At 64.8% G+C, this 19,791-nt stretch overlaps 2 protein-coding genes across 3 annotated transcripts; one reads left to right on the top strand and one right to left on the bottom strand.

Moving 5' to 3' along the window:
- Positions 1 to 512: 512 nt before the first annotated feature.
- Positions 513 to 10,751, top strand: PRKCSH (PRKCSH beta subunit of glucosidase II). Its single transcript, XM_084501722.1, is given in 19 exon segments — positions 513 to 701; positions 1,709 to 1,805; positions 1,925 to 2,041; positions 2,118 to 2,213; positions 3,691 to 3,707; positions 3,709 to 3,749; positions 4,516 to 4,633; positions 6,062 to 6,191; positions 6,284 to 6,368; positions 6,470 to 6,536; positions 6,667 to 6,753; positions 7,010 to 7,141; positions 7,231 to 7,321; positions 7,698 to 7,767; positions 8,211 to 8,300; positions 8,845 to 8,919; positions 9,030 to 9,129; positions 9,956 to 10,096; positions 10,601 to 10,751. Coding segments are annotated over 18 exon segments (1,722 nt in total). The 5' UTR covers positions 513 to 527; the 3' UTR covers positions 10,091 to 10,096; positions 10,601 to 10,751.
- Positions 10,752 to 11,074: 323 nt separating this feature from the next.
- COLGALT1 (collagen beta(1-O)galactosyltransferase 1) lies at positions 11,075 to 19,101 on the bottom strand. 2 transcript variants are annotated; one of them, XR_014686412.1, is made up of 13 exons: positions 18,856 to 19,101; positions 17,528 to 17,638; positions 16,836 to 16,953; positions 16,092 to 16,226; positions 15,210 to 15,414; positions 14,748 to 14,867; positions 13,933 to 14,009; positions 13,715 to 13,821; positions 13,492 to 13,624; positions 13,163 to 13,290; positions 12,727 to 12,933; positions 11,570 to 11,990; positions 11,075 to 11,289 (listed from the first exon to the last, which is right to left on the bottom strand). XR_014686412.1 is itself a non-coding variant. In XM_084501721.1 (12 exons), the coding sequence occupies exons 1-12, from the start codon at positions 19,071 to 19,073 to the stop codon at positions 11,723 to 11,725; spliced, it is 1,827 nt and encodes a 608-aa protein (XP_084357847.1). In that variant the 5' UTR covers positions 19,074 to 19,101; the 3' UTR covers positions 11,075 to 11,722. The 2 variants fall into 2 exon arrangements, 1 of the variants encoding a protein (XP_084357847.1); XM_084501721.1 differs by having other exon boundaries at positions 11,075 to 11,990.
- Between the last annotated feature and the right edge of the window lie 690 nt (positions 19,102 to 19,791).

Here is a 19,791-nt window from a genome sequence, read left to right as displayed (position 1 = left end):
TGTGCCCCCCCCCCCAATTTTTTTACCCCCCCCCCCATTTTTTTACCCCCCCCTTACCACTTTCTCGGCTCTGTCCCTTACGGGGGGGGCCTTGGGGGGCCGCCATGGTGGGGGGGGGGCAATTTGTGGGGGGGTCACCGAGCAGCTCCGGATCCCTGGGGGGGGGGGACACCTAAATTAAGACCCCCCCCCCCAAGAAAAAACCCAAATCCCCCCCAAAACCCCCCAAAATCCCCCCAAAACCCCCCAAAATCCCCCAAAAATCCCCCAAAACCCCCCAAAATCCCCTCAACCCCCCCTAAATTCCCCCAATTCCCCCCCCGTGCCCCCCCCGCCCCCATTTGCCCCCCCCATCCCCGTGCCCCCCCCCAAAATTCCGCCCCCCCCCCTTAATTCCCTCCCCCCCCCCCCCACCTCACGTTCGGCCCTCGGCCCCGGCTCCCCTCGCCCCGCCCCCCGTCGCCATAGCAACCGGACGCTCGGCCTCCCATTGGCCGCGCCTTCCGCCGCCTTCCGCCACACCCAACATGGCCGCCGCCCGCCCTTCTATGCACGGCGCGGCCGGGGAGGGGCCGCCACACCCAAGATGGCGGACGCGGCCCGACGGGGCTCCTCCGCTGCGGCGCGCCCGGAAGCGCCCCTCCTCCGCTTCCGGTTCCGGCGTGTGGACCCTGCACCCGTCGCTCGAGGCCGGGCCCGCGGTATCGGGGGGGGGGCGGGGGGGCCTGGGGGGGGGATTTGGGGGGCTCTAAGGGGGTCTGAGGGGGTCTAGGGGGATCCGTGGGGGTCCTGGGGGCTGGAGTGGGGGGTGTGGGGGTCTCTGAGGGGGGCTGGGGGTTCCATGGGGGGGGCTGGGGGGCTCTGAGGGGATCTGGGGTCTCTCTAGGGGGGTTGGGGGGCTCTGAGGGGGGCTGGGGGGGCTCTGAGGGGGTTTGGGGGGCTCCATGGGGGTTCTGGGGTCTTTAATGGGGGTTTGGGGTCCCTAAGGGGGTCTGAGGGGGCTCAGGGGCTCCATGGGGGGGGTTGGGGGGCTCTGAGTGGGTCTGGGGGTCTCTGAGGGGGTCTAGGGGGGTTGGGGGGCTCCATGGGGGTCCTGGGGTCTTTAATGGGGGGCTTGGGGGTCCCTAAGGGGGTCTGAGGGGGGGTGGGGGGCTCCATAGGGGGATTTTGGGGGCCTTGAGGGGCTTTGGGGGGATTCATGGGGGTTCTGGGGTCTCTATAAGGGGTCTGGGGTCTTCATGGGGGGGTCTGGGGGGCTCTGAGGGGGTCTGGGGTCCTCATGGGGTGGCTGGGGGCTCTGAGGGATGTGGGGTGTCTATAGGGGGGCTGGGGGGGTCTCTGAGGGGGTCTAGGGGGATTGGGGGCTCCATGGGCGTTCTGGGGTCTTTAGTGGGGGGGTCTGGGGTCTGTATAGGGGGGGCTGAGGGGGTTTGGGGGGCTCCATGGGGCTTCTGGGGTTTTTATTGGGGAGCTTGGGGGTTTCTGAGGGGGGTCTGAGGTCTCTATAAGGGGTCTGGGGTCTTCTTGGGGGGGGGGCTGGGGGGCTCTGAGGGATTTGGGGGCCCTGTCGGAGGCCTGGGTCTGTATGGGATGGGGGGGCTCTATAGGAGAAGGGGGGTTCTATAGGACAAGGGGGGGTTCTATAGGGCCAGGTGGGGGTCTATAGGGCCGAGGGGGGGGGCACTGACATCCTTGCCCCCCCCACAAGCCCCTCCCCACCATGCTGCCGCTGCTGCTGCCCCTGCTGCTGGGCGCCCCCCTGGGTGCCGTGGAGGTGACGCGGCCCCGCGGGGTCTCCCTCACCAGTAAGCGCCCCCTCCCCTCCCCCTCCCCTTCCCCTTGTTGAGGGGGGGGTCTCCCCGAGCTCCGGACCCCCCCCTTTTTACCCTTTTTACCCTTTTTACCCTTTTTTCCCCCCCCCCAGACCACCACTTCTACGAGGAATCGAAGCCCTTCACCTGCCTCGACGGCTCCTCCACTATCGCCTTCGAGTGGGTCAACGACGACTATTGCGACTGTCGCGACGGCTCCGACGAGCCCGGTGAGCCCCGACACCCCTGGGGGGGGGCTTTTTGGGGTCTCCCGCACCCTAAACCCCCCCTCCCGACCCCCCCCAGGGACCTCGGCGTGCCCCAACGGCCGCTTCCACTGCACCAACGCCGGGTACCGGCCCCAGAACATCCCCTCGGCGCACGTCAACGACGGCGTCTGCGGTGAGGGGGGGGGCTTTTGGGGGGCTTTGGGGGGCTTTTGGGGGCTTTGGCGGGGATCGGGGGTCTTTGGGGAGCTTTGGGGGGCTTTCGGGGTGCTCAGGGGTCTTTGTCGGCACTTTAGGGGGCTTTGGGGGGGGGTTTTGGGGTCTTTGGGGACCTTTTGGGGGCTTTGGGGGCCTCGGAGGGGCTTTTGGGGTCTTTGGGGGGGCTTTGGGGGGCTTTGGGGGTCTCAGGGGTCTTTGGGGGGTGCTTTGGGGGGTCTTGGGGGGGCTTTGGGGGATTTTGGGGGGGGTTGGGGGTCTTTGGGGGGGTCTTTTGGGGGCTTTGGGGGTCTCAGGGGTCTTTGGGGGATGCTTTGGGGGGGTCTTGGGGGGCTTTGGGGGATTTTGGGGGGGTTTGGGGTCTTTGGGGGGTCTTTTGGGGGCTTTGGGGGGGCTTTGGGGGGCTTTGGGTGTCTCAGGGGTCTTTGGGGGGTGCTTTGGGGTGGTCTTGGGGGGCTTTGGGGGGATTTGGGGGGGTTTGGGGTCTTTGGGGGGGTCTTTTGGGGGCTTTGGGGGGCTTTTGGGGGCTTTGGGGGTCTCAGGGGTCTTTGGGGGATGCTTTGGGGGGGTCTTGGGGGGCTTTGGGGGATTTTGGGGGGGGTTGGGGTCTTTGGGGGGGTCTTTTGGGGGCTTTGGGGGTCTCAGGGGTCTTTGGGGGATGCTTTGGGGGGTCTTGGGGGGGCTTTGGGGGATTTTGGGGGGGTTTGGGGTCTTTGGGGGGGTCTTTTGGGGGCTTTGGGGGGGCTTTGGGGGGCTTTGGGTGTCTCAGGGTCTTTGGGGGTGCTTTGGGGTGGTCTTGGGGGGCTTTGGGGGATTTTGGGGGGGTTTGGGGTCTTTGGGGGGTCTTTTGGGGGCTTTGGGGGGGCTTTTGGGGGCTTTGGGGGTCTCAGGGGTCTTTGGGGGATGCTTTGGGGGGGTCTTGGGGGGCTTTGGGGGATTTTGGGGGGGGTTTGGGTCTTTGGGGGGGTCTTTTGTGGTCTTTGGGGGGCTTTGGGGGGCTTTGGGTGTCTCAGGGGTCTTTGGGGGGTGCTTTGGGGGTCTTGGGGGGGCTTTTGGGGTCTTTGGTGGGCTTTTGGGGTCTTTCAGGGGGCTCAGGGGTCTTGGGAGGGGCTTTGGGGGGCCTTTTGGGGTCTTTTGGAGGGCTCAGGGGTCTTTGGGGGGGCTTTTGGGGGCTGTGGGGTCTTGGGGGGGCTTTGGAAGCCTCGAGGGGCCTTTGGGGGCCTCGGGGGGGGGGGCTCGGGGGGCCTTTGGTGGGGTCTTTGGGGTCTTTAGGGGGGCTTTGGGGTCTTTGGGGTGGGCTTTGGTGTCTTTGGTGGGGTCTTTGGGGTCTTTAGGGGGGTTTTGCGGGGCTCGGGGAGGCTTTGGGGGCTCGTGGGGGGGCTTTGGGGAGGGCTGGGGGGGGATTTTGGGTGCTGATGCCCCCCCCGACCCCCCAGACTGCTGCGATGCCACGGGACGAGTACAACAGCGGGGCCGCCTGCCAGAACACCTGCAAGTGAGGAGGGGGTCCGGGGGGGGGCACCGGGGGGGGGGTGCGGTGTGAGGCCCCCCCCAGCCCCGAGGACCCCAAAAAAGGGGCTGGGGGTCCCCGGTGTCCCGGGGGGGCTGCTCCGGGGGGGGGTTGTGTCCCCAGTCCCTGTCCCCATGCCCCTGTTCCCCCCCCCCCCCAGTCCCAGTCCCGTTCCCCACCCCTGCCCTGGTCCCATCCCCGTGTCCCAGTCCCATCCCAGTGCCCCATCCCCATGTCCCAGTCCCGTCCCAGTGCCCCATCCCCATGTCCCAGTCCCGTCCCAGTGTTGTCCCAGTGCCCCATCCCCATGTCCCAGTCCCGTCCCAGTATTGTCCCAGTGCCCTGTCCCTGTATCCCAGTCCCATCCCCATGTCCCAGTGCCATCCCAGTCCCATCCCTGTGTCCTGGTGCCATCCCCAGTCCCAGTGCCCCATCCCTGTGTCCCAGTATCGTCCCCGTATCATCCCAGTGCCCCATCCCCGTGTCCCAGTCCCATCCCCATTGTCCCAGTGCCATCCCAGTGCCCTGTCCCCATGTCCCAGTCCCATCCCAGTCCCATCCCCGGTGTCCCAGTATCATCCCAGTATCATCCCAGTGCCCCATCCCCGTGTCCCAGTCCCATCCCCATGTCCCAGTGCCATCCCAGCGCCCCATTACCGTACCCTCTACCCCCTCCCCATGCCCCATCCCCCTCCCCATGTCCCGGTGCCCCCCCCCCCGTGCCCCGGTGCCCACCCGGTGCCCCCCCCAGGGAACTGGGCCGCCGGGAGCGCGAGGCTCTGCAGCGCCTGGCCGAGGTGGCGCGCGAGGGTTTCCGCATCAAGCAGCAGCTGGTGCAGCAGGCGGCGCAGGGCCGCCAGGACAAGCAGGTGGGGGGGCCCGGGGGGGGGTCCTAGGGGTGTGTGTGGGGGTCCTACGGGGGTGTTAGGGGGTGTGGGGGGGTCCCACGGGGTGCGTGGGGGTCCCACAGGGGTGTGGAGAGGGCGCAGGAGGGTGCTTGGGGGGTGGCACAGGGGGTGCGGGGGGAGTGGGGGGCTGTGGGGGGGCTCAGAAGGGATTTAGGGGGTCCTGGGGGGTGTGTGGGGGGGGTCCTGGGGGGGGTTGGGGGGTGTGGGGGGTCCCACGGGGTGCGTGGGGGTCCCATGGGGGTGTGGAGGGGGTGCAGGAGGGTGCTTGGGGGGCGCCTGTGGGTGCCCCAGGGGGTGTAGGGGGTCGTTAGGGACATGGGGGGGTCACTGGGGGCATGGGGGGGGTCTTGGGGGGTGTAGGGGGGGTTCTGGGGGGTGTGGGGGGGTCCCACGGGGGCGCGTGGGGGTCCCACGGGGGTGTGGAGGGGGTGCAGGAGGGTGCTTGGGGGGCGCCTGTGGGTGTGGGGGGTCATTAAGGACATGTGGGGGGGGTCACTGGGGGCATGGGGGGGTCTTGGGGGGTGTGGGGGGTCCTGGGGGCCACGGGGGGGGGGTCCTGGGGGGTGTGGGGGGTCCCACGGGGTGTGGGGGGGGTCCCACGGGGGTGTGGAGGGGGCGCAGGAGGGTGCTTGGGGGTGCCTGTGGGTGCCCCAGGGGGTGTAGGGGGTCGTTAGGGACATGGGGGGTCACTGGGGGCATGGGGGGGTCTTGGGGGGTGTAGGGGGGGGTTCTGGGGGGTGTGTGGGGGTCCTGGGGGGTGTGTGGGGGTCCCATGGGGGTCCCATGGGGGTGTGGAGAGGGCGCAGGAGGGTGCTTGGGGGGTGGCACAGGGGGTGTGGGGGGATTGGGGGGGCACGGGGGGGTCTTCCAGGGGGTTTAAGGGGTCACTGGGGGCATGGGGGGGTCACTGGGGCAAGGGGGGGGGTCCTAAGGGGGTGTTGGGGGGGTCCTGGGGGCATGGGGGGGGTCCCACGGGGGTGTGGAGGGGGCACAGGAGGGTGCTTGGGGGTCACCTGTGGATGCCACAGGGGGTGTGGGGGGACTGGGGGGGCACGGGGGGGTCTCCCAGGGGATTTGGGGGGTCCTGGGGGGCACAGGGGGCGTCTCACGGGGGTGTAGGGGGCCCTGGGGGTGTGGGGGGGTCCTACAGGGGATTTAGGGGGTCCTGGGGGGGCCACACGGGGGGGGGGGGGGTCACATCCCTGAGGGCCCCACAGACCTCAGGAGGGGTCCTGGGGGGGGCTACAAAGGCTCCAAGGGGGCAGGGGGGGGCTGGGAATTTCGGGGACACCTTTGGGGTGCATAGGGGGATCCTGGAGGGTACAGAAATAAGGGGGGGGGAGGAATTTTTTTTTGGGGGGGGGGCTTTAACCCCCTGCCCCCCCCCAGGCCCGCCTGGCGGAGCTGCAGGAGGGGCGCCGGGGGCTGGAGGAGCGCGTGGGCGCCCTGCGAGCGGCCAAGGAGGCGGCCGAGGGGCCCGAAAAAGAGGCCAAGGAGCAGCAGCGACGGCTCTGGGAGGGTAAGGGGGGGCTTTTTTTTATTGGGGGGGGGTCCACGGGGGGGTTTGAGCCCCCCCCTCGTTTTTAAAGCCCCCCCCCCTTGTCCCAGCAGAGCAGCGCGCGGCGGCGGCGGCGGCGCAGGAGGTGGCGAGGGCGGACGAGGCGTTCGCCCAGCTGGACGCCGACGGGGATGGGCTGTGAGTTTTTGGGGTGGGGGCACCGGGGGGGGGCTGGCAGCACCCTAAACCCCCCCCCAAATCCTCTGACCCCCCCCCCAATTATAACGCCCCCCCCCCAGGGTGACGGCAGCCGAGCTGCTGGCTCGCCCCGAGCTGGACGGCGCCGTGACGGAGGCTGAGGTGCAGGTGGGCCCCCCCAAACCCCCCCAAACCCTCCCAAACCCTCCCCAAAATAACCCTGGGGGGCACCCAAAGGTCTGGGCCCCCCCCCCATAAAAAAAATGACCCCCCCCAACCTTGTGGCCCCCCCCCCCAGGAGCTGTTGGGGGACCCGGCACAGGCGGACGCCGCCGCTTTCCGTGACCGCATCTGGGCCAGCATCAAGGAGCGCTACCGGCCCCAGGTTTGTCTTGGGGGGGGTCCCAAAAACCTTGGGGGGTCCCCAAAAACCTGAGGGGGTCCCTGGCATTTTGGGGAGGGTCCCTGGTGTTTTTTGGGGGGGGTCGTGGCTTTGTTTGTTGTTTTTTTTAAGGGGGGGGCAAGGTTTTTAAGGGTAGAGGCCGTGCTGCTGCCGGTGTTTGTGTAGGGTCTATATTAAAGGAAATATTTTGGGGGGGGGGTGAATATTGGAGCCTGACCCCCCCCCCGGCCATGCACAGGGCCAGGCTGAAGCCCCCCCACCCCCTGAGCCCCCCCTGGAGGAAACCCCCCCCGAGGAGGAGGAGGACGAGGAGGCCGAAGAGGAGGAGGAGGACGAGGACGGCGGTGACAGCCCCGAGGAGGAGCTGAAGGTTTTTTTTTTGAGGGGGGGGGCACGAATGGGGTCCCCTCCCCTCAGGGGGTGTTGGGGGGACCCCACTGACCCCCCCCCGTCCACCAGGTGCCCCCCCCGCAGCACTCGGAGGAGAAGGGGCCCGAGGAGCCCCCCCCGGAGCCCCCCTTCGACGCCGCCACCCAGGCCCTGATTGATGGTGCGGGGGGGGCACTGGGGGGGGGGCAAATTGGGGGGGTCTGGGGGGGGTTGGGGTGGGATAAAGGGGGGGGCTGGGGGGTTTGGGGGGGTCTTGGGCAGCGTTTGGGGCTCTTGGGGGGGTCCCTGGGGTACACCAGGGGTGGGGGGGCTGTTTTTTTGGGGGGGGGGTCTAGGTTTTTTTGGGGAGGGGTCTTTTGGGGGGGAAGGTCTTCTGGGGGGGGGTGTCTGTATTTTTTTATAGGGGGGGGCTCCAGGGGGGGCTTTTGGGGGTGTTCTTTAACATGGGAGGGGCTGGAGGGGGTCCTTGGGGTATTGGGGGGGGGGGTTATCCCTCTGCCCCCCCCCCCAAAATAAAAATTTGCCCCCCCCCCCAGCTGCCCAGAAGGCGCGCGAGGAGTTCGAGGAGGCCGAGCGCTCGCTGAAGGAGATGGAGGAGTCCATCAGGTGGGGCCCCCCCCCAAAAAAAAACACCCCAAATTGACCCAAATCCCCCCAAAATGCCCCAAATCCCCCCCAAATCTCTCCCAATCCACCCCAAATCCCCCCTTAAACTGCCCCAAAATGCCCCAAATTCCCCCAGATCCACCCAAAATCACCCCAAATCCTCCCCAAATCCCCCCTTAGCCCCCCCAAACCCCCTTAAAAGACCTCAAAATGCCCCAAATCTCCCCAAATTCCCCCAAATCCCATTAAACCCCCCCCAAAATGCCCCAAATTCTCCCCAACCCCCCCAAAAAAATGCCCCAAATCCCCTCAAACTCAGCCTGAACCCCTCCAAAATCCCATTAAACCCCCCAAAAATCCCCCAAATCCCTCCAAAAGCCCCCCCAAACCCCTCCGACTCCCCGTTTTGCCCAAAATTGCAATTTTTCACCCCATTTTATCAGGGCCCTGGAGCAGGAAATCGGCTTCGATTTCGGCCCCCAGGGGGAGTTCTGGTACCTCTACAGCCAGTGCTACGAGATGGGCACCAACGAGTGAGCGGGGGGGGCACGGGGGGGGCACCGGGGGGGGTGGGGGCACCGGGGGGGGGCACTTGGGGGCGTGGGGGGGGGGCTGGGGGGGGGCTGGGGCTGGGTATGGGGGTAGTGGGGGGGGTCTTGGGGGGTCTTTGGGGGATGGGGATGGGGGTAGTGGGGGGGGACATCGGGTTTTAGGGCCGGGGGGGGCACGGGGGGGGTACCAGGGGGGTGGGGGGCACCGGGGGGGGGCACTTGGGGGCGTGGGGGGGGGCTTGGGGGGGGGTTGGGGCTGGGTTTGGGGGGTCTTGGGGGGTCTTTGGGGGATGGGGATGGGGGTAGTGGGGGGGGCATCGTGTTTTAGGGCGGGGGGGGCACTGGGGGGTCGCACTTTGGGGGGGGGGCAATTTGGGGGGGGGCTGGGGCTGGGTATGGTGGGACTGGGGGGGGTCTTGGGGGGCAGTGTATGGGGCTATGGGGGGTGGGATGGGTATGGGGACACGGAGGGGGGGGTCCGGGGGGGTCACTGGGACCCCCCCCTCATTTTTCTGCCCCCCCCCAGGTACATTTACCGCCTGTGCCCCTTCAAGCGCGTCTCCCAGAAACCCAAACACGGCGGCGCCGAGACCAACCTGGGGTCAGGACCCCCCCCAAAACCCCGGGGATGAGGTGGGGGGGTTGTGGCTGTGCCCCCCCCATTAAAACACCCCCCCCCCGTGTTTGTGTCCCCCCCCCCCCCCCCCGCAGGACCTGGGGCTCCTGGGCCGGCCCCGAGCACGACCGCTTCAGCGCCATGAAGTACGAGCACGGCACCGGCTGCTGGCAGGGCCCCAACCGCTCCACCACTGTGAGACCCCCCCCCAAAAAATCCCCCCCCGAGTCCCCAAAACCCCCCCAAACCCCACCCGAGTCTCCAAACCCCCCCCGAGCCCCCCCTGTGTCCCCAAACCACCCCCCAAGCCTCCCCTGTGTCCCTAACCCCCCCCCCAAGTCCCCAAAACCTCCCCTCGGTGCCCCCAAAACCCCCCCGAGCCCCCCCCCGTGTCCCCAAACCCCCCCCCCAAGCTCCCCCCGTGTCCCTAACCCCCCCCCCCCGTGTCCCCAAACCTCCCCCGAGCCCCCCCCCTGTCCCTAAACCCCCCCCCCAAGTCCCCAAAACCCCCCCGAGCCCCCCCCGAACTTGCCCGGAGTCCCCAACCCCCCCCCCCGAGCCCCCCCCCCAAGTCCCCAAAACCCCCCCTCGATGTCCCCAACCGCCCCCCCATGTCCCCAAATTCCCCCCCCTGGGGAAGGGGTGTCACCTTCCCGGGGGGGGGTCTCCCCTTACCCCAGGGGCTGTCCCCTTTCCCGGGGGGGGGGTGTCCCCTTATATTGGGGGCTTCCCCTTACCATGGGGGGGTGTCCCCTCCCCATGGGGGCATCCCTTCTCCTGGGGGGGGCGTCCCCTTTTCCAGGGGGTGTCCTCTTTCCTGGGGGGGTGTCCCTTCCCCAGGGGGGTGTCCCCTTATCATGGAGGTGTCCCCTAATCATGGGGGTGTCGCCTTATAATGGGGGTGTCCCCTTACCCTGGGGCTGTCCCCCTTTCCTGGGGGGTCGTCCCCTTTCCCGGGGGGTGTCCCCTTATCATGGGGGTGTCCCCTTACCCCGGGGGTGTCCCTGTGTCCCCCCCCCAGGTGAAGCTGTCGTGCGGGACGGAGACGGCGGTGACGGCCACGACGGAGCCGAGCCGCTGCGAGTACCTGATGGAGCTCGTCACCCCCGCCGCCTGCCGCCAGCCCCCCCCCCACGAGGAGCACGACGAGCTCTGACCCCCGGTACTGCCCCGGGGGGGGGGCAAATAGGGGCCGGGGGGGGCAATTAAAGGCCGGGGGGGCAATTAGGGGCCTGGGGAGGTGGTTAATGCACTGGGGAGGGAGAAATTACTGCCCCTGGGGTTGGGAAATTAGTGCCCCTGGGGGCAATTGGTGCCTGGGGGGGGCGGTTAGTGCCCTGGGGGGTAGTTAAGGCCCTGGGGGGGGGCAATTAGGGGCAAGGGGGGGGCAGTTAGTGTCTGGGGGAGCAATTAATGCCTGGGGGGGGCAATTAGTGGCCTGGGAGGGCAATTGGTGCCATGGGGGGGGGCAGTTAATTGCTTGGGGGTAGAGCAGTTAGTGCCCCGGGGGGGCAATTAATGCCCTGGGGGGGGCAATTGGTGCCCATGGGGGGCAGTTGGTTTCTGGGGAGGGGCAATTCCCATCTCTAGCCCCTTTTTGTTGCCCCCCTCAGTTTTTTTTGGGGGGGTCTTTAGACACTTCTGACCTCATTTCCCCCCCCCCCAGGAGCTGTGCAGCCTTCACGGGACTGGGACACCCCCCAAGCCCCCCCCTTTTTTTGGGGGGGGGGGGCTTGAGGGGGAGGGGGGAGGGGGAGAACAACGCTGCCAACTGAGCCGGGGGGGCCGCGGGCAATAAAAAACGGTTCCTCCCCCCCCCCCCCGTGTCAGCGCCTCGCTGGGGTCCCCGGTGTTTATTTTTTTTGGGGGGGGCGGGAGCGCCGTGATCCCAGCCCTGCTGCGAACTACAACTCCCAGCAGCCCCTGGGGCCCAAGATGGCCGACCAGAGGGGGAATGGCGGGGAACTACAGCTCCCAGCAGCCCCCGGGGCCCAAAATGGCTGCTCGGAGGCGGGAGGCTGGCGAACTACAGCTCCCAGCATGCCGTGGTGCAGCGCATGCGCAGATCACCCCCTGCCCTTCCCTCACGACTCACCCCTGAGCCCCCCCTCCCCAGCACTGCTGGAAAAAGGCCAAAAACTTCCAAAATAAAATTTAAGAACAAAACAAAAACGAGAACACAACCCCAAAGCTGCTGCGGTGCAGCAGGGCCACGGCCAAGCGGGGACCCTTTGCTCCTCGCGCCCCAAAATGGGGGCTCCAAAGGGGGGGGGGAATCCCAAATAGGGGCACCCAAAATGGTGGCTCCAAAGTGGGACCCCCCAAAAATGAGGGCTCCCCAGTGGGGGGAGGGGGCTCCAAAATGGAGGTGCCTGAAGTGGGGGCTCCAAAATGGGGGCTTCCAAATGGTGCCACACAAACTGGGGGCTCCAAAATGGGGGCCCCACAAAATGAAGGCTCCAAATCAGGGCTCCAAAATGGGACCCCCCCCAAAAAATGAGGGCTCCCAAATGGGGCCACACAAACTGGGAGCTCCAAATCGGGGCCGCACAAACTGGGGGCTCCAAAAGGCGTCTTCAAAATGGGGGTGCCCAGAAGGGCGGCTCCAAAAGGGGGCTCCAAAGTGGGGCCACACAAAATGGGGGCTCCCAAATGGGGCCGCTCAAACTGGGGCTCCTCAAACTGGGGGCTCCCCCTGCGGCCTCCCCAGCACCGCTGCCGAGGGCAAGACCCCCGCTGCTCCCCGGGGCCCCGCGGCCTCCTGCTGCCAGTCCCCGGCGGGCGCCGGTCATAGCTCGTCGCGCGCGGTGCTGTCGAGGGGGGACTGCAGCACGTCCGAGTTCTTGGCCTCGTTGCGCAGCTCCTGCTGCTCCTTCATCTTCTGGGACTTGGCGCGGTCCCAGTCCGTCTTGATCTTCTCGTCGTTCCACACCACCGAGGTCTCGGTGTCGCTGATGTAGCCGTCGTCGCCCGTGTAGTGCGTGGGGTAAACCAGGAGGGGCTCCACGGAGAAGGCCAGCAGGTTGCGGGAGGAGAAATGCTTCATGTAGTCAGCGCTGGGGACCGGGGGGAGAAAGGCAGTGGGTGGCGTGGCCTCCTCCGGGCCCTTCTTGGGGCACAACAGCACCAGGGGACACGAGGGGACACGAGGGGACACGAGGGGACACGAGGGGACACGAGGGGACACGAGGGGACACGAGGGGACACGAGGGGACACGAGGGGACACGAGGGGACGCGAGGGGACGCGAGGGCACGCGAGGGGACGCGAGGGGACGCGAGGGGACGCGAGGGGACGCGAGGGGACGCGAGGGGACGCGGGACAGGCAGCGGGGGCTCTTTGAGGTTGCTGCCCTGCTGCTGGAGCGGAGCTGGGACAGGCAGGCTCGGGGTTGAGAGCAATTTAACTCAGAAAAACGCCATTTGGGGAGAAAGTTCTGCTTTCCCAGTTACACCACCCCAGTGAGCTTCAGGGAGTGAATGCGGTGTGGTTGGGGGGGGCAGAGGGACAAAGCCTTGCCTGGGCCTTTTGCAACAAATGCAAAAATTTTCCAAAAAAAAAAAAAAAATAAAAAATCAACCAAACACTAAAGCCCCAGGTACTGATCAGAACCAGCCACCAGCAGAGAAATTTGAGGGGAAAAAGGCCACGACACCAACATCGACAGCTTCGGAGCCATTCCCCTGCGAGGAGCTCCCACTCCCCTCAACGCCACGCATCTCCCTCCACGGGTGAGCCCCAAAACGTGGCTTATTCCCCAAAAAACCTCCCGCAGCGAGCAGCCCCGACTCACACTGGATGCTTGTTGAACATGACGGGCAGGAATTCGTCGACGGGCAGCATTTTGGAGAGCGGCTCGGCTGCCAGCAGCTTCTGCGCTCCCTGCAGTGAGATGACGTAGGCCAAGGTCCAGTAGGAGTAATCGGCCTCCACCAGGTTCCGTACGTGTGGCACCGACTTCTCGGGGTGCTCCACCTGCATCCTCTTCCTCCCGATGTAGCTGCAGGGGATGGGGACAGAGGTGCTCAAAAAAAAAAACAAACCCAAAACCTCCAAGTTCTGTTAAATGCAGGCACGCGCTGCCCTCCCCACCACCTTTTTTTCTTGGATTGCCCGCAGAACTGGGTGACAGCCCCCAAAAAGCCTCATTTGGGATTTCCTAAGGCAGCCACAGCTCGCAGAGGACACGCTGCTGTGGTCGGCTCGGCTTTTCGGGTTCGGGTACTCACATCAGATCCCAGTCCAAACCCTCCTCTTCCAAATCGTACATCAGGTTCATCAGGCGCCGCTTGAAGAAGATCTCGAAGCGCAGGTCGTCCTCAAACACCACCGACTTCTCCAGCCCCCTCTCCACGATCTGGAAATTTAGCAGAAAGTCGCGTGTTTTTTTTAAAAAAAAAACACAAACTCAACAGTCAAAAAATAGGAAAAAAAGAACACCAACAACCCAACGCTGACTGCCATCCCCCTCCTCTGCCTCGCAGATGCAGGCACAGCCAAGCTCCTCACCACCAAGGCTCTGGGGTGGCCGAATTTCCTCCCCCCGAGCCCCTCTCACCTCCTTCCAGATCTTGTAGTGGCTGAGGAAGCAGCCCAGCTCCCCCTTGGTGAGCGGCCGGCCGTGGTAGGGGTCCTTGTAGCCCGGCAGCATTTTGATGCCCAGCGCTTCCACCTCGCTGCTGTTCATGGCTCTGCAAAGCAGCAGGGCACGGGGCAGCAGCTGCCACGCGCGGGACGTTGGCCCCCCAGCCTTGATTCTTCACCCCCCAACCTTTACTCACTTCCCATCCACCGCCTCGACCACCTTGCACTCGATCTCCTGCTCGTACAAGGTCCGCAGCATGCGCTCCCGTCGGTCTGCCCGGCGCTTCAGGTTGATCATGAACACCTAGGGGCAAAGGGCGGCGTGGTGGCGTGGGGACACTCCTGCTGGACCCCCGGGGCTCTGCCAACACCCCCAGAAATGGGATGAGCCCCCCCCCCGGTGCCGCCAGCTCACCTCGTCGAAGCCCATCTTGTCGGGGATCTTGGGGGGCACCGACAGGTACTGCGACGGCTCTGCCGGGGGGTTCTTCACTAGGGAAAAGCAACAAAGCGACCCCGTTTGTGCTCCTGTTTTTATTTTAAGGCACCGACACCACCGGGGGATCTCTGCCAAGGGCGGCAGCTCCATGTGGGAGCGGTGGAACCCTCCGTGAATAAGGGGAGGTTTGAGCAGGATCCTCTTAGAGCCCAGCTCCCAGAAATCGCCGAAATTTCCTTCTGCAAACAAGGCGAGCGCGGACCCGTGGAACGTGCGGCCCGCAGACGGCCAAAGAAAACCAGAGCTGAACCTCAGCCACCGCGGGCTGGTGTTAACCGAGGCCTCTGCCACTGTTCCCAAAATATTGGTGGTGGAAAAGGGGAATCTTTGTGCAGCTCAACTCAGTCTTTTCCAACACCGGCGCGGATTCTGCCCGCCTAAAAGGAATCTTTGTGCCGGCGAGCCCGAACAAAGGCGCACTGTGAGCCTGGGGCGAGGGAGACGGAGCTCAGCGAGGCCAAGCAGGGCTTCAAAAAGACACTGGGGGGGACGGGTGAGAGCCTCGGAGGTGGAGAGGGGGAAAGGGAAACCAGAAGCTGCTTTCACGTGGAAAAGAGAAAGGCAGGAGCAGAGCGACCCGCCCGGACACCTCATCGCTCCCCAGTGCCTGCAGGAGGCACCGAGCCTCTGTTTTCTGCAACAACCTCCCCGTCCCAGCCCTGCCCCAGGGTCTCAAAGCACGAAGTCGACCCCAAACCATATTGTACACCCCCCCAGACCCCGCCACCTACCCATGATCTCCAGCTGGACGTGCATGAAGCTCTCCACCTCGTCCCGCAAGGTGCTGTGCGACCTCAGCGGCACCGGCAGGAAGCCGTACACCTCCTTGTTGCAGACGAACATCTGGACTTCTGAAAAAAAAAAGGCAAAAATAAAATAAAATTTAAATTAAAAAAAAATAATAATAAAAAATAAAATAAAATAATAAAATAAAATAATAAAAATAAAATAAAATAATAAAAAATAAAATAAAATAAAAATAAAAATTAAATAAAATATAAAATAAAAATAAAATAAAATAAAAATTAAATAATAAAAATTAAATAAAATATAAAATAAAAATAATAAAAATTAAAATAAAATAAAATAAAATAAAAATAAAATAATAAAAAATAAAATAAAATAAATTTCAAGGATGCCACCCCGCGGATCCACCCCGCAGCAAAGCCTGGGGGGGGGGGGCACGGGCTCACCTGCCTGCCTGCAGGAGAAGGCGAAGACGATGATATCGTCGAAGGCCCAGGTGTAGTCGGGGTGCGGGGGGTAGAAGGCCAGCTCCCGCGCCGCCTCCTTGCGCAGGTCGAGCAGGAAGGTGGAGTGCACCATGGGCACGGCGAAGCAGCCGCGGCGCTCGCGCTTGCGGATGGGGAGGTAGGCGGGGGTGCGCTTGTAGTAACCCTGCGGGGAGGAAGGAGCCGCGTGTAGGTGCCCCCGCATCGCCCTGCGCCCCGATGGAGCCCCAGGATCCGGGGATGGGTGTCCCCAAATCCAGCACCCTGTGTCCTGGTGGTGGGGAGCACCAGGATCTGTGCACGGGTGTCCCTGCATCCATCACCCTGCACCCCAATAGAGCCCAGGACCCCCACATGGGTGTCCCCACATCGCCCTGCGCCCCGATGGAGCCCCAGGATCTGGGGATGGGTGTCCCCAAATCCAGCACCCTGTGTCCTGATGGTGGGGAACCCCAAGACCTGTACACAGGTGCCCCCCATCCATCAACCTGCACCCCAATAGAGCCCAGGACCCACACACAGGTATCCCCACATTGCCCTGTGCCCCGATGGAGCCTCAGGATCCGTGGATGTGTGTCCCCAAATCCAGCACCCTGCGCCCCAATAGTGGGGAGCCCCAATACCCACACACGGGTGCCCCCCCACCACCCTGCACCCCAACGGAGCCCCAAGTTCCATGCACGGGTGTCCCCACACCCACCACCCTGCACCCCAACGGGATCTCGGCATCCAGAGGACGCAGCCGGACCCCAAAACCCCGCGCCCACACTGCCAACCCCACAACGGGGCAGGGAGGGGGAGGAAGACGCCCCCCCAAAGGGAGAAGGGGACCCAGGCTCCCACCTGGGCCGTCATCCCGCACCAGAAGTTGGAGTAGGCGGCGCGCGAGTCCAGCATGGGGGCCACCACCGTCTTGTTCTCCGCCATCAGCAGCCCCAGCGTGTCGGGGTTTGTCAGGACGTTGTCCGCGTCCACGAACTGCAAATCGGGCAGTTTGGCCCCGAAATTGGTGAATTCAGCCCCAAAACTGGGGAATTTGGCCCCGAAACTGGGTTACTTCAGCCCCTTAATTGGGTGAATCTGCCCCCCAGTTGGGTAGTTTGGCCCCCAAGTTCACCCTCCCATCACCAGCATGTAATTCGGTCCCAAATTGGGCAGTTAGGCCCCAAAACTGGGGTACTTTGGACCCAAACTCACCCCCCCAATCACTAGCAGGTAATTTAGCCCCAAAACTGGGCAATTAGGCCCCAAAACTGGATAGTTTGGGCCTCAAATCGGGTATTTCAGCCCCAAAATTGAATAGTTCAGCCCCCCAAATTCACCCCCCCCCCATCACCAGCACATAATTTTGCCCCAAAACTGGATAATTTGGGCCTCAAATTGGGTATTTCGGCCCCCAAACTCACCCCCCCCCCCATGTAATTCAGCCCCAAATTGGGTAATTCAGCCCCAAATTGGGCAGTTCGGCCCCAAACTGGATAATTCAGCCCCAAACTGGGTAATTCAGCCCCCAAACTGGGTAATTCAGCCCCAAATCGTGCGGTTCGGCCCCAAATTCGGGCAGTTTGTCCCCAAAGTCCCCCTCACCAGCAGGTAGTCGGCCCACATGTCGCGGGCAGCCTCCAGGGCCGCCTGGCGCAGCTTCATCACGTGCTCGTAGCGGGAGCTGGACCAGTGCTTGGGGCCCTCCTCATCGGGGTACGAGCTAGGGGGGGGCACGGTCAGGATGGACCCCCCCCGGGGGGAGGGCTCAGCCCCCAAAATGGGGGTGCTGTGAGGGGCCCAGGACCTAAAGGTGTCCCCCCCCCAGCACACAGAACCTCCGGGGACCCCCTCCCGAGACAAAAAAATCCAGTGGGGGGGCTCCCCTGAAGCCATGAAACCACAAGCCCCCCCCCCCCCCACCAAAACCAAGAATCCCCCAGGGCCCCCCCCCCAATACCCAGCCCCCCCCCAAACCCACAGAAGCCTCCCCCAAGACCCCAAACCCCCAGGGACCCCCCCAACCAATAACCCCCACCCCCCCCCATGACACCCCCAACCCCCAAGGCCTCTCAACACCCAACCCCCACCCCCCCCCCAAAAAAAAAAATAAGGGGGGGGCACCAACCCCCTAAGATTTCGGGGTCCTCCCCATCCAACCCCCCCCAGCTCCCAGCAGGGGGGCTCCCACTCTCTGCCCCCCTACAAAACGCCACAACCACATCTCGGGGGCTGCGCCTTCCCCCCCCCAGCCCCAAAAAAACCTGCCTCCCCCCCCGAGAGCCCCCCCATCTCACCGGGGCTCCTCCAGCGGCCTCCACTCCACGCGGTGGTAGAAGCCCTGCACCCGCGTCAGCCACTCGCGCAGCAGCGCCGTGCTGTTGTCCACGCTGTGGTCCACGGCCACCCTGCCAGGACAGCCCCCCCCCGTTAGAATTTGGACCCCCCCAAAAAAAAAAAAAGGTGAGACCGCCACACACCTCCCCACGCCGGTCCCATGTTAATTGGAGGCTCCTCTCCTTAACTGGAGCCCCCCTTGTGTTAACTGGGGCGCTGACGTGCTGATGGGACACCCCCATATTGATCGGGCCCCCCCCCCAAAAAAAAAAAACAACGGTGAGACCCCCCCCACACCCCTCCTCACACTTATAGCCCTCTCCCCACTTACAGCCCTCCCCTCACTCATAGACCCCCCCCCCTCCACACTTACAGCCCCCCTTCACTTATAGGGCCCTCCACACACTTAGAGGACCCCTCCCTACTCATAGGGGACCCCCTCACTTATAGGACCTCCCCACACATACTCATGAGCCCCCCCCCACACTTGCAGCCCCCCTCCCACTCAAAGACCCCCCCTTCACTTACAGCCCTCCCACACACACTCATAACCCCTCCCCACTCACTTATAGGGCCCCTACACACACTTATAGCCCCCCCACACACACCTAGAGGACCCCCCCCACTCATAGGGCCCCCCTCCCACTTATAGGCCCACACACACACTCAAAGGCCCCCCCCCTCACTTATAGCCCCCCCCCACTTACAGGGACCCCACACACACTTAGAGGGCCCCCCTCCACACTTAGCCCCCCCCCCCCCACTTACAGGACCCCCTCCCTCTTACAGCCCCCCCCCTCACTTATATGCCCCACAAACACTTATAGCCCCCCCAAACACACACTTAGAAGACCCCTCCCTACTCATAGGGCCCCCCCTCACTTATAGCCCCCCCCTCCACACTTACAGCCCCCCCCCCTCACTTATAGGGCCCCCCACACTCATTCACAGCCCCCCCACCACCACTCATAGCCCCCCCCCACAGTTATAGCCCCCCCTCACTCATAGGCCCCCCCCCGACACTCATAAACCCCCCCCACTCATAGGACCGCCCCCCCTTCACTTACAGCCCCCCTCTACTCACAGAGCCCCCCACCCCACTCATACCCCCCCCCCAAAAAAAAAAAAAACAACCCCCCCCCCACTCACAGCCCCCCACACACACTTATAGCCCCCTCTCACTCATAGCCACCCCCCCCCCTCACTTATAGGCCCCACACACACACTCATAACCCCCACACACACACTTACAACCCCCCCCCCCAAAAAAAAACCCCCCCCCCCCCACCATAGCGCGGTCCTGTCGCGGGGGTGCCGCAGCCTCTCGATGGCCCCGAGCGCTGCGGGCAGGGCGTGGGCCGCGTTCCGGGCCAGCAGCGCCACGACCACGCGGGGGGGGCGCAGCGGCGACTCGGGCCTCCAGCGCTCCTCGGGGAAGTAGCAGCCGCCCCCCCCCGCCAGCAGCAGCAGCACCACCGCCGGCAGCAGCCACAGCCCCGCCGCCATGCCGCCGGGGGGGCCGGGCCTCCAAAAAAAAACTCCCCCCCCCCCCCAGGGGAGGAGGAGGAGGAGGAGGAGGAGGCACGGACTCGCCCGGGGGGAGGAGGAAGAGGAGGAGGAAGGATTGGGGGGGGGGGGGCGGCAGGCACAGCCCCACGAACCCACGGGGGGGCTGGTCTCCGTGGGGGGGTCAAGGCCCGGACTCCTCAACGGGGGGAGGAAGAAGAGGAGGAGGAGGAGGAGGAGGAGGAGGAGGAGGAGGAGGAGGAAGGGGGGGTGGGAGGAAGGCCAGTAGTAGTCACAGCCCCACGAACCCACGGGGGGGGCTGATCGCCGTGGGGGGGTCCGTGGGGGGGGGGGGTCGAGGCCCGGACTCCCCAAGGGAGGAGGAAGAGGAGGAGGAGGAGGAGGAAGGAGGAGGAGGAAGGGGGTGGGAGGAAGGCTGTTAGTAGTCACAGCCCCACGAACCCACGGGGGGGGGTGATCGCCGTGGGGGGGTCGAGGTCCGGCCTCCCCGGGGGGGGGAACGAGGAGGAGGAGGAGAAGAGGAAGAAGAGGAAGAGGAGGAGGAGGAGGAGGAAGGGGGGGGGAGGAAGGCCAGTAGTAGTCACAGCCCTTTGGGGGACATGATAGGCGTGGGGTGCTTTGGGGGGGGCTTTGGGGGATGTGACAGGCAGGGGGGTGCTTTTGGGGGGGGTTCTGGGGGCGCTTGAAGCCCTTCTCC

Source organism: Aythya ferina (genome assembly GCF_964211825.1).
Source record: "Aythya ferina genome assembly, chromosome: 33".
NCBI lineage: Eukaryota > Metazoa > Chordata > Aves > Anseriformes > Anatidae > Aythya > Aythya ferina.
This window is presented reverse-complemented; position numbering and strand designations above follow the sequence as displayed.

Coding starts and splice junctions, on each gene's coding strand:
- COLGALT1 (XM_084501721.1), bottom strand. CDS start 19,073: ATGGCGGCGGGGCTGTGGCTGCTGCCGGCGGTGGTGCTGCTGCTGCTG. Junction 14,868..15,209: donor CTTCTCCTGCAGGCAGGCAG/GTGAGCCCGTGC, acceptor TTTTTTTTTCAG/AAGTCCAGATGTTCGTCTGC. Junction 13,291..13,491: donor ACTACAAGATCTGGAAGGAG/GTGAGAGGGGCT, acceptor CTAAATTTCCAG/ATCGTGGAGAGGGGGCTGGA.